At 40.6% G+C, this 15844-nt stretch overlaps 1 protein-coding gene across 2 annotated transcripts in view; it reads left to right on the forward strand.

The window, feature by feature from the left end:
- The window catches only part of LOC126215033 (PHD finger protein 14), a 185090-nt gene that overhangs the window by 111296 nt on the left and 57950 nt on the right, over nucleotides 1-15844 (forward strand). For both annotated transcript variants that reach the window (XM_049941664.1, XM_049941665.1), the window contains exon 14: nucleotides 5119-5385. In XM_049941664.1, coding sequence (XP_049797621.1) covers nucleotides 5119-5385 — 267 coding nt within the window. The remainder of the gene's footprint in view (nucleotides 1-5118; nucleotides 5386-15844) is intronic.

The raw sequence follows: 15844 nt of genomic DNA on the forward strand, positions 1-15844 counted from the left end.
ATAACACGATTATCAAATAGATAAAATACTACACAGAATATAATGAGAGCCACGAGGTCACTTAGAGCCGAGAGTGGCATAAAACAGCTGCTAGCATCCGACTCTAGCAACACTTCTGCTGTTTGGTGGACAGTTTCCTTTACTCTTAGATTATTTACATTCTTCCAGAACTTTACTTACCATATTTGTTATTAGTGTGATATTTAACAAATTCTACAGGATCAGTGTTGTAAGACTTATTTGATACGTCACGATCATTATTAAGTGTTTGCCTACTAACACAAAACAGACGAATGTGAATCAAACGTGTCACTTTAAATGAAAAAATATAAATCCTAGTTTCAAAGTCCCAGCATTAAAAACCTTTACCTCACATGTATGTGTCTGTGTTTGTAGACCATAGACGAAATCAAAAAATAGAATTTTGAAGTGTGCCAGCTGACACTGTCGAACTCATTTATAACGTAGTCACGATCAGTGTTACAAGAAGCATCAACTCTACCCGTTAAATTGTTGCGCTTAATTGTGTCATTATAATACGAATAACATATTGTGGGGCTGTTATTCAACATTTGTACAATTTGGCGGAAGTGGCCCAGTAACGGCACGTCGCAGTTAATTTCTGTTGCGAGAACTGACTGGAGCACTGTTCGTGTTCTGAACGTGCCCCGGGCATATCGATATATCGAGATGCGCCGGCAGAGACGTCTGTTGCACAGTCGGCGAGTGTTTCGGGACAGAACTCGTTTGTAAAAGGGACCAGATTGCGTGCAGATAATCGGACTGAATATTTTGTGATGTGTACAGTGTCGTACGCAATTGTAATATGCATTATGTGTTGACCACACTTACAACGTCTTTCACAGAAACTTATCGCAGAAGGCAGTGATCGGACACAGCTCGTGCCAATCCGTACGAGCACTGTCGTGCACACAGATTAGCTGCATCTCTGCAGCACGTCTAATGCAAATATTCAGCTAAAGTACCTGCACCCGACTCGGTGATTTTTATGAACGAGCTCTGCCCTGCAATTGAAATGCACGACTGTTCGATAATAGCTATATATGATTTTTGTTATAATGACAAGATTCAGAGTGCTCCAGTGTAACGTCAGGTAGTTGGTAACACGTCGTAACATCGGTCAGAACAGCGTAATGAAGAAGTTAGACAATGTGGGCTGGAACATTGTTTTTTGACCACATGTGTAGTCTAAAAACAGTATGCATTATGTACACTTACACACGAGTAACATATTTTTAATGTTATTGTCAATTAATTAACTGAGACTTTCTATCTACAGTTTATATCTTTGTATTTAAAGGCATGTTTGTCTGTTTTGTATTAATAGTAATATTCTGGATAATGACAGTGACATTGAAACTGGTCAGTGTAATATATAAAAATGAATACTTGTTTGTTCATTTTATATTCCTCCCTGTGTCTGTCCTCTGATTACGATGAAATTTCAATTGTTTTCTGTGCGTACAATTGCAGAAGTTTGTGTGTAGATGAGTACAACCTATCACCTGTAGGGGTGGAGGTGACGTAGAAGCTTAACACAATTTCAGTCAAATTTGGTATTTATGTGGTTCGTTATTTGTTTGTAGTGTAAATCGATAGATTAAAAAGTCTATTCACCTAGCAGCAGCAGCAGCAGCAGGACAAAACATGTATAGAGGTTAAGTAAATGTGTGTGCTTTTGGAGTCAGTGACTCCTTCCTCTCGCAGAAGGGTTGAAGGGGAAGGGAGGGCGAAGAAAAAGGACTGGAGAGGTCTAGGAAAAGGGGTAGATTTTGGAAAAGTCAGCCAGAACCGCAGGTCGGGAGAGATGTACCATACAAGATGAGAAGGAAAGACTGATTGTTGGGAACTGCATCGGATGAGATTTGAAAACCAGAGAGCATAAAGGTGGGAGGTAGGGTAACACATGAGACAGAGATTAGTGCCAAACATCTCCACCTGTTAATTAGAGAGGAAAGCTAAGTGCACTATACATGATAAAAGTGGGAGGAGGCGACGGGAAAAGACGGACAGATCAGAAAATGAAAGATATAGAAAACTAAAAGGGAGTGAAGAAAGGGATAGTTACTGTGAAGAAGGGTCGACAAAAGTGTCCGATCCCACGCGTCGGCTTTGACCCGTGATGTAAGGGTGTTGTGTGTGACGTCATGACGGCGCGAAGTTTGGTTTGTGAGTGTGGCATGTTTGTAGATGTCGTCATGTTGTGGTTTGTTGTGCTCTCTGGTGGTAAGTTCAGGGTTTTCATTTGTGTGGTGTAATGGGTTCAGTTTGCTTTTGCTCATTATCCAGAAATGTTCGCGTGTCGGCTGTGTTTGTAGTGGAATTCGTTTCAGTGAGTTAACGATTTTGTGTGAAGGTTAATTTAGTGTTGTTCCCTGTAAATCGTGTGGTAATTTTAGTAAAATTAATCGGTTGTTGTTTTTGTTCAGGAATGGATATGACGGACAAAATTAACAGTGAGCAGGTCAAGGGAAGTGTTCGATCCCAATGTGTGGTTGTGTTTGTTGGTATTGGTATCAGGAGATATTTTTGAGCTATATAGGCCAAGGGAAGTGTTTCCTAATTTATAGGATCGGGAGCTGCTGTTGAGATATATAGGTCAAGGGAAGTGTCCGATTCCAGATGATATTGTGTTTAGTGGTATTTGGGGAGTTTTGTGATGTCGGTTTTTTTCGTCGTTTTGTGTGAGGGTGGGTGTCTAAATTTGTTTATATTTAGTTTGCCACCACCCAAAAACACCTAATTTCCCGCGCTTGTCCCGTTAGTGTCATTAGGCTTTTTGTGGAAAGTGTGTGTGTTTGTTTTTCGATGTATTTTCGTCCTCATAATTTGTATGTAACGACTTTATATGCGCCATATTGGAATCATGGTTTATGGTCGTTTCCGCCATATTTGTGACGTCATGGGTCAAAGCAGACGGGCGGGATCGGACGCTTCTGTATTTCCGCAAAGAATTGTCGAAACCGGAGGAATTGACGTTAATCGAGGCCAGGTGGGTTGGAGAACCGAAGATGTGCTGTAATGCCAGCTCCCACCTGTGGGGTTCAGAGAAACTGGTGTGCGGGGTAAAAATCCGTATGGCACGTGCAGCGCTATTGGCTGGCTACATCACATCTCCTAGTGTTACGAATATCTCTGTCATCGGCCGGCGACATAATGTGACGTGAGCTACGATTGGCAATCTCAATTTCAGTGCTGTATTTGGTGGAATTCATGTTTATACTTTGTAATACGATATGTGCAGTGTAAGTGTTGCCACCAGTCAAAGATATTTCTAAAATTCGTTGTTTTTTGCTGGGTTTTGTTTCCTAAAGTGCTGAGAAGTTCTATGCCAGTGTATAAATCCACCACCATTTGAGAGACAAGTTTTGCAACTCCGAGGGAGTCACTTAATATGGAAACAATGTCCTTGCACCAGGAATATAGTGTACTTTCATCTGGGAAAAAGAATATTTTCACTTGAGGAAAAGCGTGATTTAACTGGGAAGTCCAGGAATTTTTGTTCACGACCACGTACAGACAATGCAACGGCGCCATTAGTGAAAGATCGTATAGTGCTGCTGATCCTGTATGACAAATGGTCTGTGCATGTTAGGAACATTGGAGGCCTACTACACACGCATGAGAAATAGCTGCTGCTGCTACTTTCTTTTCTGTGGAAGAATTGCCATCCACTATAACGTGCTGAGTTCTGTCTGTTAAATATTCATTGAGCCGATCAGATAACTTCGTACATCGGGAGTACTGAATTTACATTTACTATTTCGAGTACAAATAAAGGGAGCTTTGTTTCGTATGAGTGGTTTTTTCACTAATCGGTAACAGTCGTATGAGAGAAACTTGTTTTTCACCAGCAGTGTCACAGTATCCTACAGTATCCTGCAACAGGCAGGCATTGCTGATTCTGTGCATCTGTTATTTTACCCTTTATGTGAATAGCAATAATCTGTGCCCTTTTTCCAGTCGCGCAGGACATTCGCTGCCCATGTATCGTAACTTATTGTGTAATAGTATTATAAGAAGAAAAGTTGCTACTAGTCACATGGCGGATATGCTGAGTCGCTGATAGGCATAACAAAAAGACTCTCACAATTAAAGCTTTCAGCCACGGGCCTTCATCAACAACACACACACACACACACACACACACACACACACACACACACACACACACACGGCTACAGTCTCAGGCAACTGAAACCACACTGTTGTTACCTGAGACTGCAGTTGTGTGTGTGAGTTGCTTTTGTTTGATTTGTAACTTATTGTGTATAATCCTGGCTGGAAAACTTTGTAGTGGTTAATAAAGAAGAAAAAGAAAAAGAGAAGAAAATAAAAGAAAAGGTGGGGAGGAATGGTGAATAAAAAGGCGTTTTAAAATCGTAAATGACCGTGAAACAAGGAAAGAATGAAATGCAAATCGGACTTCGTATTACAGAACAGTTATCGGACTTCGTGATTCGGAAAGCCTATTGCTGGGGTGGTCCTTGTGGCGTTTCTGAGCAAAAGTCAAACCAATTTCCACTACAAAAATTATTTGAAAAAAGACAGAGAATAACAAATGTAACTAACAGGGGGAAATGGTGTAGACAAGAGTTCATACTTTACCAGGTTAACATGTCTTCTTTCGTGCGGTGTCCAGGTCTTCAAAAATCTCCTACTTCATTTCTGCGTGAAAAGTCTGCTCCGAAATCTTGCAATAAGTTTCATTGTCCAGGAATGTCTAATGTATACAAAACCGTCTTGATATTAAATGCAATTTATTTTAGTTGCTTCTCTCCATCCTCCGAATTTCATAACAACTTCCACAACGTCTACACATTAATAAGTTCTTTCGTCTTAATCAGATCACGTATAGAGTTACAATTTTAGTATTTTCTCTGCCGCCGAGCGCTCATACAGCTGCGACGGTATAATTTATGTCTGAGGGAACGAGTGTAGCGCGGCGAAATTCAAAGTCCCGCTACAACTTGTATGTTCACTTGTCAAAATTTTGTTAAAAGATAACCCTGTTCTTTGTACACTGTTTCGTGGCTGTCCTGTCAGAGTGGCATCTCTGTGAAAGCGGGTTGCCGTAACTTTCGTCTGCACACCCAGGTGACGATCAAGCCGCTGGATCCCCAGCTGTACGAGGCGGCCGAGGTGGCGGCGGCAGACGGGGAGGGGGCGGACGGCGGCAGCACCGTGGTGCCGACGGGACGGACGGGGAAGAAGCGCCGCCGCGAGAAGCACCACCGCTACTCGCCCGACGGGGAGCCGCGCGAGCACAAGCGGAAACGCAAGCGCAAGAGCTTCGAGATGGACAACCCGGACCAGCCGTCGCCGCCGCTCGCCCAGGGGGAGGCGCCCCGCATCAAAATAAAGGTGTGTTTCGTCCCCACTCTTCATCTGAAATACTGACTGTCCCTTTCTTCATCTATCGTGTATTGGTTGTAGCTTTCTTATTTCTGCAGTTTTCGTCTTCCACCTCGAGCAACTCTCACCTGTGAACACGCTTTTGCGCCAGTCTTTCCTCGTGTCCTGCAACAGTACCTGTCGTACTTTTCTGTCATACTATCTGAGTCCCTAAGTCTGTAAAATACAGGGAGCGAAAGGCTATTTACAATTTTTACAGAAACCAGATAGTAGTTATAAGAGTCGAGGTACATGAAAGGGAAGCAGTGGTTGGGAAGGGAGTGAGACAGGGTTGTAGCCTCTCCCCAATGTTATTCAATTTGTATATTGAGCAAGCAGTGAAGGAAACAAAAGAAAAATTCGGAGTAGGTATTAAAATCCTTGGAGAAGAAATAAAAACTTTGAGGTTCGCTGATGACATTGTAATTCTGTCAGAGACAGCAAAGGACTTGGAAGGGCAGTTGAACGGGATGGACAGTGTCTTGAAAGGAGGATATAAGATGAACATCAACAAAAGAAAAATGATGATAATGGAATGTAGTCAAATTAAGTTGGGTGATGCAGAGGGAATTAGATTAGGAAATGAGACACTTAAAGTAGTAAAGGAGTTTTGCTATTTGGTGAGCAAAATAACTGATGATTGTCGAAGTAGAGAGGATATAAAATGTAGTGTGGCAATGGCAAGGAAAGTGTTTCTGAAGAAGAGAAATTTGTTAACATGGAGTATAGATTTAAGTGGCAGGAAGTCGTTTCTGAAAGTATTTGTATGGAGTGTAACCATGTAAGGAAGTGAAACATGGACGATAAATAGTTTGGACAAGAAGAGAATAGAAGCTTTCGAAATGTGGTGCTACAGAAGAATGTTGAAGATTAGATGGGTAGATCACATAACTAATGAGGAGGTATTGAATAGAATTGGGGAGAAGAGGAATTTGTGGCACAACTTGACTAGAAGAAGGGATCGGTTGGTAGGACATGTTCTGAGGCATCAAGTGATCACCAGTTTAGCATTGGAGGGCAGCGTGGAGGGTAAAAATCGTAGAGGGAGACCAAGAGATGAATACACAAAGCAGATTCAGAAGGATGTAGGGTGCAGTAGGTACTGGGAGATGAAGAAGCTTGCACAGGATAGAGTAGCATGGAGAGCTGCATCAAACCAGACTCTGGACTGAAGAACACAACAACAACAACAACAACAAGTCTGTGATCACTTCTCATTTCGTCTTCTTAAAATCGTACAGTCATTTCTTTTGATCTTCCTCTCCCGATGTCACCGTTTTGACCACTTATAATATTACATTATTTACTGTTGCCTCGAAGCATCTGATCTTTGCTTCTGTCGATATCACCTTTCTGCTGCCTTCAATAATGCAACATGTTCTCCTTATCTCCAGTGCATTGTCTTCCATCCTTTCACTTCTCTCATTTCTTCTGGTCGTATAGTAGATTCTCTCAGATATGCAAATTAGTCCACATTTTCACGGCAATTTTTAGCGTCTTTAGATTTCCAGTGCTGTCAATTACCCCAGTCCTGCCCATATCTCTATCTCGCTTTCCACCCTCCCTCCCTGCCCTCCTTCAACTACTGCATTGTCTTCTGCCTCACTCTGGTACATTGTCTGAGAAGAGAACGTAATCCATCCGTGCTCCGATATCCTCCTTATCCCTTATGTGCACCCCCTGTGTCTGATCAATTTATCTGATGAAGTGCTGTACAAAATTGATACCTCCTAGACAACTGTACACAGCGGAACGCCTCCTTCCTCCAACCTAAGATAGGAAAACTAAATTACATTTTCTGCCAGGGAATTGACAAACTTATATTGTACCCTGTAATAAGGAATACCCACATGCACCACTCCTGAAAACTGTTGGTGTGTGTTGAGAATGTAATGGAAATTGTTGTTGTTGAAATTATGAAATACAAAACTACAATAATTTGAACTATCTTTCATATACCCTGCTGACTTGCCACACTAAGTTGAGGTGTTTACTCATCAACACAGGGATGGAAGTGTAAAGTCAGAATTCTTTTATGGCGAGTTCATAGTTCGTTACATCCGGCCCCATTAGATAATTAAAGAGACCCGTGCATAACGAGTTTACCAAATTATCACTGAGACATCCTGTGAGAGCTCACGATAAGAAAAGCGATACCTTACATAAAAATAAATTGTGTCCTCTTATCAAAATTAATAATTTATGAGAGGATGACCTATACTTGAGTATTGCTCATCAGTGTGGGATCCGTACCAGATCGGGTTGACGGAGGAGATAGAGAAGATCCAAAGAAGAGCGGCGCGTTTCGTCACAGGGTTATTTGGTAAGCGTGACAGCGTTACGGAGATGTTTAATAAACTCAAGTGGCAGACTCTGCAAGAGAGGCGCTCTGCATCGCGGTGTAGCTTGCTCGCCAGGTTTCGAGAGGGTGCGTTTCTGGATGAGGTATCGAGTATATTGCTTCCCCCTACTTATACCTCCCGAGGAGATCACGAATGTAAAATTAGAGAGATTAGAGCGCGCACGGAGGCTTTCAGACAGTCATTCTTCCCGCGAACCATACGCGACTGGAACAGGAAAGGGAGGTAATGACAGTGGCACGTAAAGTGCCCTCCGCCACACACCGTTGGGTGGCTTGCGGAGTATGAATGTAGATGTAGACCGTGAAAATTTTGGCAAAAAATTTTTTGACACAGAGGAGAATATTTCGTCCGAAGAAACTGATACAGATATTGCCAAGATGAGCTCGCTTAGCAGAGGAGATTGTATTTGTCCATGCAGGAGGAACAGTGCATCTCACTTTACCTGCAATGTCAAAGCAACTAACGAGACTAGGTTTGGTGAGATAAAGACTGAAGTGCCGGCACCACTTAGTGTTTCCAAATGCAGTAGTGTTATACTATTGTGGAGAGTAGCTCTGGTGGGTCCAGTTCAGTTGCAGTGGGAAAACCAAAGAAAATCTTTAATCAGAATATTGTTATAAATTTATTCTAATAGTGAACCATAAGTTTTAATGAAAGTGCAGGCTCTGTTGAAGAAAGAAACCAAAACAGTAGTAAATTTTCGTCTTTCATCTGACCAACAGTCTGTGGAGTTTTCAAACAGTAGGCCACATATATACCGTATTTACTCGAATCTAAGCCGCACCTGAAAAATGGGACTCGAAATCAAGGAAAAAAAATTTTCCCGAATCTAAGCCGTACCTGAAATTTGAGACTCGAAATTCAAGGGGAGAGAAAAGTTTTAGGCCGCACCTCCAAATTGAAACAAAGTTGGTCCATTGTAGTATGAGAGACAATTTAGGTCGAATGAATGACGATACACCTATAGTAGTTCGGTTCGAGTCGTAAGCTTAGCAGTTAAGATTTACCAGGTAGCCACTGCTATGTGTCAGGCGCTCCGTCCGTATTTATACGGGTACCCTTCCTTTTTCACGTGCTTCGTCTGGTTTGAATTGATTGCTTATTTTTCTTTGATCAGATAAGTGCCGTTCTCCTTCTTATAGGTGTTTACATTAATCTAAGCTGAAAATGCATTACCTTACTGTGTCATGCATTGTTCGTCGCATTCTGATAATGAGTGTTTACGGCCTGTTGCCACTCGCGGCATGGCTTACTTTTGTGCGCGCTAGCGTGGCTCACAATAAAAAAAGGGGGGGGGGAATTGTCTCATTATAGAAACAATGGCAAGAGACTGCTATTTGTTGTTACTTACACTGCTACTTTCTTTGATAATGATCAACAACAACCAAATAATAAACTGTGTATGATAAAAGATGTTCTGAACGAGAGTTTAGCGAAAATTTTTCTCCATTTAATTTCTGTGCAGAATGTAATGTACTAAAGAGGCGTCTGCAAAGATTTTCAGAGTCCTCTCAGATTTAAAAATCTAGTCAATTGCCGTGCTTCATTTCTGACTGTATCACTATTAGGCATAAGAATAATACATATAAACAAGACATGATATTTATATTCTTCCGCATTTGTTGTTGTCTCACCCTTAGTTTCGTAGTTTATTAGGCTGACAGGATTTAAATGAGATAGCAGCAAACATGAGAGAATACATGGCAAAATGTTTATATTCGTATTATTCTTATGGTGAAGAGAATACTGCATGTGATTCACAATTCGTAAAAGTACCTATTAGCAACCATCCCAAACAGTCTTGCGAGTCGGATTTTCGCACTGCATTGAAATGCTGCTACATTCGAAGATGAACAATATGGAATTTGTATTTACTTCGTTGGATAATGTATGAAAATGCAGTGGTAGAAACTCGGGGCGGAGAAAAAAAGCTCATCTTCCACCTTTTTTTAAAATTTATTTACTGACGCAGAGGTTTTGGCGCCAGTATTTATCTTTGTGCCTGCAAAGCATGCCTGTGTAGCGCTACATATATTAAACGGCAGAAGTTAGTTGTGGTGGCACCTACCAACATTTTTCAGAACTTCCACTTACTTTGCACTCGATTCTAAGCCGCAGGCGGGTTTCTGGATTACAAAAGCCGGAAAAAAAGTGCGACTTAGATTTGAGTAAATACGGTACTATTTGAGGTCAAAGGTTTCTCCTTTGTTTATCTGACTGCAGTAACCACGTTATTACATCCACATCCGCAAATAATTAAATAATTATATTTTTCTCTTTCCTTTTCCGTGTTAAATTTAGTAATTAGTTTTTTGCAGAAATACTGTTATTTACTGCAGACAAATACATAACGCTTTACAATATACCGTTCTACCACATGCTGGAGTTAGACTCTTATTAACTGTTCTAACGTTCTCTGGATGATATTAAGAGACAGTGTGGTACTGGGTTGCAAGGCACATACATCTCTCAATTCAGTTAACTTTCACGTTGTGTGCAGCCGATCCTCTCCTCTGGGTAATCAGCTACGTCAATCTTCCACGAGCTCCTCCGAAGACTGTACCTGGTTAAGGGAATTTGTTAAAATACTTCTCTATTCTTGAAGTAATTTGTGTACTCGTAGAATATTTTTCAGTTCTGTCACTTTATATTATCCACTTTCACAGATAGTAACTTCTGCAAGCTAACTTATTCTTCGAACATTAGAATCGTTTACACTTCTTCAAAATAGCTTACACGTGTCTCGCTTCGATCGTAACCGAGACGTGAAAAAATTTAAAAGCCTCTATTCTCAAGTGAGTCCAAAACCTTTCGATCCGTGTTGCGAATTAGCTCTTTTCAGCTCCCAAAAAAAAAAAAAAAAAGTCTTTGTTTTCTGTTTCCCTTCCAATCATAAATTGCAGATGCACATAACCCGTGAATACTATACTGCTTTGTTCTTACTTCCCGTACTATTTTTCATAAGTATGTACTTATTCATTACTTATTGTAATCCGGAGGAACTCTGGGTAGAATGAAGTGTTCCCATCTTCTGACACTTGTAAATCTAAAACGTACAAATGCTAGTGCTGCATAGAATTCAAACTTACTGGGCTCATCTCTTTAAAAGTGTGAATTCTGTCACGATACTGCCCTTTTTCCCTTTACGAACAGTACCTATATCTTACATGATTTGATTGTAGGAGTAACCTTTCTCCTTCCGTTTTGGTAGGTACGCCCCTTTCTTATTCCTATCTTCCTATGGTACAGGCCAATCCCCTTCTTGGCGCCCCTGTCTGCGCAGTATAGGTCGGGCTTTCATAGGTCTGCCTATCCACCCTTTTCCTCACCCAATAAATGTTGAGTGCGCCCTCTGTATTCTTCTGGAGTAGGCCTCCTGGTTCATTGCCCTACCATACATTTTTATGAATACTATTCTTAAATATTCTCTGGTAAAATTACAAATCTACTTTACACTTTTATTCCACTTTTTAATACTTCATCTAATACCCTAGACTCCTCTATCACTCCTCACTTTTACCATATAAACAGATATCATGTCCACACACAGTAGATGCTACATCTACGTGTATTTACCAACTCCCAGTAGATACTATCCCTTTTCTCAAAGGACTAGCACGGCACATATAAATATATATTTGAGAGCGACAGAAATAATGATGCAGAACCATCACATATCAACAATGTAATATGTGTATCGACTCAGATGTACATACATCTTTATTCGCCAAATCCCTTGGCAGTTCTGACATCTGTTCAGGTTTCTAATTCGTAATTCTCCTGTTTGTGTTTCAGTGTATCTTTGTGTGTATGTAGATGTGTTTTTTGTGTATCCTGATTCTTTGGCCTACTTATAGGAAATAAGTTGAAAGTTATTGGGAACCACGGAAAATAAGAAGGACTTCAGCAATAGAAGTATATGCATATGGAAATAGGGAAAGATAGACCGATACTCAGATGAGAAGTAAGAAAGAAAAAAGTAGAACTATTTGCTAAGATCAAAGAAGAGAAAAAAGATAGCCCCAAAGACAGGAAAACCCTTCCCACCCCCCTTCCTCAAGATCCCTACTTTGCCGGTACTTGATTGAGAAGCCGAAGGAGGTATGATATTAAACGTCTCCTACAGAGTGGACACTCTCACCTTCACCTTTGAAGCTCCTGAAGAAAAATCTGAGCAACCCCTATGAAACGGCAGAGGGTGAAGAATCAGTCACACTTGTCTGCGAGGGTTGTCTGAAAGGTGCGGTGTGTGTGTGTGTGTGTGTGTGTGTGTGTGTGTGTGTAGTGTTAGTCATGCTTTTACCTACACTACCCACCCCCTTTCAAAATTGATACAAACCCTCCCCATTTTCACCACATTACATAAAAGGCATAAAATATTCTATAAAAATAGAAAATTATACACTACAATCAGTTGTCTTGTTATTCGGTTTATATTATACTTTTATACACATATAACATCTTCTAATTCAGTTCATGTCGCCTTGACATCACTATGTCTCAATAGTACCATCATATTATACTGTCCACTCTTCTTTTGTTACTTATTATCCGTCGGCGTTCATCAATACCTCTTCACACAGGTTTGTATGGAAAAACTGGTGAAGAGATTACATACAAAGACTAATTTAGGTAAAAATAAAAACCTAAATATACGAGAATGGCAGAAGAGACCGGCTGGTGAATTGCATTTATATTATATCTTACAAAGGGTAAAAAAATTGTGTTATGTAATGTTTCATACAAATTTCCATCTTCTATTAATCTAATATTTCTGGGTAACTCTCAAAGAAGAGTTTAGGCAAAACTAAGACCTTACTATACTCTGATACTGGGATTCGAGATCCTCACTGACTAGAGCAGAGCGCATGGGTGACTTAAATACTCAAGAACCTCTTCTAATTCTATGTTGATGGTGGGATTTAAGACCAGAGCGGAGCATGTGGTCGACTTACATCTACATCGGGCACTAATTGTTATGGATGTAACTGCAGATATATCAAATCGGAATCCAACTGCTTTTAGAGAGCATATTACGAAACCACTAATAGATTCTTCAGTTCTGACTCGATATAACAACATAATTTATTCAATTTATTATGTAACGTGGACCATAAGCATACATAACACCTTTGAGACCACGAATACCGTATTTACTCGAATCTAAGCCGCCCTCAAATCTAAGCCGCACCTTAAAAATGAGACTCGAAATAAAGGAAAAAAAAATTTCACAAATCTAAGCCGCACCTGAAATTTGAGACTCGAAATTCAAGGGGAGAGAAAAGTTTTAGACCGCACCTCCAAATCGAAACAAAGTTAGTCCATTGTAATATGAGAGACAATTTAGGTCGAATGAATGACGATACAGCTACAGTAGTTTGGTTCGAGGCATAAGCTTAGCAGTTAAGCTTTACCAGGTAGTCATTGCTATGCGTCAGGCGCTCCGTCCGTATTTATACGGGTACCCTTCCTTTTTCACGTGCTTCGTCTGGTTTGAATCGATAGCTTATTTTGCTTTGATCTGATAAGTGCCGTTTTCTTTGTTATAGGTGTTTACGTCACTCTAAGCTGAAAATGCATTACTGTACTGTGTCATGCATTGTTTGTCGTATTCTGATAGTGCATGTTTACGGCCTGTCGCCACTCGCGGAATGGCTTGCTTTTGTGCGCGCTACCACCGCTTAAAATTAAAAAAAAAAAAAGAGAGAGAGGAATCGTCTCATTAGCGAAACAATGGCAAGAGACTGCTATTTGTTGTTACTTACACTGCTGCTTTCTTTGATAATGATCAACAAGAACCAAATAATAGACTGCGTACGATAGATGTTCTGAACGAGAGTATAGCTAAAATTTTTCTCCGTTCCAAATCTTTGCAGACACCTCCTTTGTACATTACATTCTACACAGAATTTAGAGTCATCTTAGATTTAAAAATCTAGTCAGTTGCCATGCTTCATTTCTGACTGTATCACTATTAGGCATAAGAATAATACGAATATAAACATGACACGATACGTATATTCTTCCGCGTTTGCTGTTGTCTCACTCTAGTTTCGTACTTCATTAGGCAGACAGGATTTAAATGAGATAGCAGCAAACACGAAAGAATACATTGCAAAATGTTTATATTCATATTAATCTTATGGTGAAGAGAATACTGCATGTGATTCACATTTCATCAGGTTCCTATTAGCAACCATTTCTTCTCACAGGTAGGAAAAAATTCAGAACGTAGAGATGGCCATATTGACAAACATCCCAAACAGTCTTGCCAGTCGGATTTTCATAGCACATTGAAATTCTGCTACATTCAAAGATGAACAATACAGAATTTGTATTTACTTCGTTGGATAATGTATGAAAATACAGTGGTCGAAACTCGGGGCGGAGAAAAAGAGCTCGTCTTCCACCTCCTTCCCCCCCCCCCCCCCCCCCCCCCCCCCCTGACGCAGAGGTTTTGGCGCCAATATTTATCTTTGTGCCTACAAAGCATGCCTGTGTAGCGCTACATATATTCAACGACAGAACGACAGAAGTTAGTTGTGGCGGCACCTACCAACATTTTTCAGAACTTCCGCTTGCTTTGCACTCGATTCGAAGCCGCAGGCGGTTTTTTGGATTACAAAAACCAGAAAAAAAGTGCAGCTTAGATTCGAGTAAATACGGTAGTGATACGATCACTTATTGCTATTACCACAAGAAGCAGTATTGCCTTGATATTAGTGATTTGCAGCAGCCATTGCTTGTCAGTCAAGTAAAGACAAGGACGGAGAAGCAATAGGACCAGAGGATAGTATAAGAATCCTAGTATTGTTTGAGATTTGAAGGGAATTCGGTGCACGAAAAGTAATCTCTGGAGAAACACCGAAAACAACTCGGGAGCCGGCGGTCGTCACTCCGGCCGTTAACACAGAACGTTAAAGTCCCTAGGGGACAGATGAAAGTCTGTCCTGATCCCACGAATCGGATATTAACCTCACTTGAGCAAATGCAAAATGGTACTTTTCGTTAAATTTTCTGTGAAAGTCTACCCACAAGAAAACAATCACCACTTTATTACGTAACACAACATCAGGTAAAGTTATTCTGTTTTCTACCTTGTCATGGACAAGTTTGAACTCCTCGCCCAAGTCGTCTATGAAGATGAAATGGGAGATATGATACTGCATGAGGAGTTTGACAGAGCACTGAAAGACCTGAGTCGAAACAAGGCCCCGGGAGTAGACAACATTCCATTAGAACTACTGATGGCCTTGGGAGAGCCAGTCATGACAAAACTCTACCATCTGGTGAGCAAGATGTATGAGACAGGCGAAATACCCTCAGACTTCAAGAAGAATATAATAATTCTAATCCTAAAGAAAGCAGGTGTTGACAGACGTGAAAATTACCGAACTATCAGTTTAATAAGCCACAGCTGCAAAATACTAACAGAAATTCGTTACAGACGAATGGAAAAATTGGTAGAAGCCGACCTTGGGGAAGATCAATTTGGATTCCGTAGAAATGTTGGAACACATGAGGCAATACTGATCCTACGACTCACCTTAGAAAATAGATTAAGGAAAGGCAAACCTACATTTCTAGCATTTGTAGACTTAGAGAAAGCTTTTGACAATGTTGACTGGAATACTCTCTTACAAATTCTGAAGGTGGCAGGGGTAAAATACAGGGAGCGAAAGGCTATTTACAATTTGTACAGAAACCAGATGGCAGTTATAAGAGTCGAGGGGCCTGAAAGGCAATCAGTGGTTTGGAAGGGAATGAGACAGGGTTGTAGCCTAACCCTGATGTTATTCAATCTGTATATTGAGCAAGCAGTAAAGGAAACAAAAGAAAAATCTGGAATAGGAATTAAAATCTGTGGAGAAGAAATAAAAATTTTGAGGTTTGCCGATGACACTCTAATATCGTCAGAGACAGCAAAGGACCTGCAAGAGCAGTTGAACGGAATGGACAGTGTCTTGAAAGGAGGATATAAGATGAACATCAACAAAAGCAAAACAAACATAATGGAATGTAGTCAAATTAAATCAGATGATGCTGAGGGAATTAGATTAGGAAAT

The sequence above is a fragment of the Schistocerca nitens genome, chromosome 12 (genome assembly GCF_023898315.1).
Source record: "Schistocerca nitens isolate TAMUIC-IGC-003100 chromosome 12, iqSchNite1.1, whole genome shotgun sequence".
NCBI classification, from domain to species: Eukaryota; Metazoa; Arthropoda; class Insecta; order Orthoptera; family Acrididae; genus Schistocerca; species Schistocerca nitens.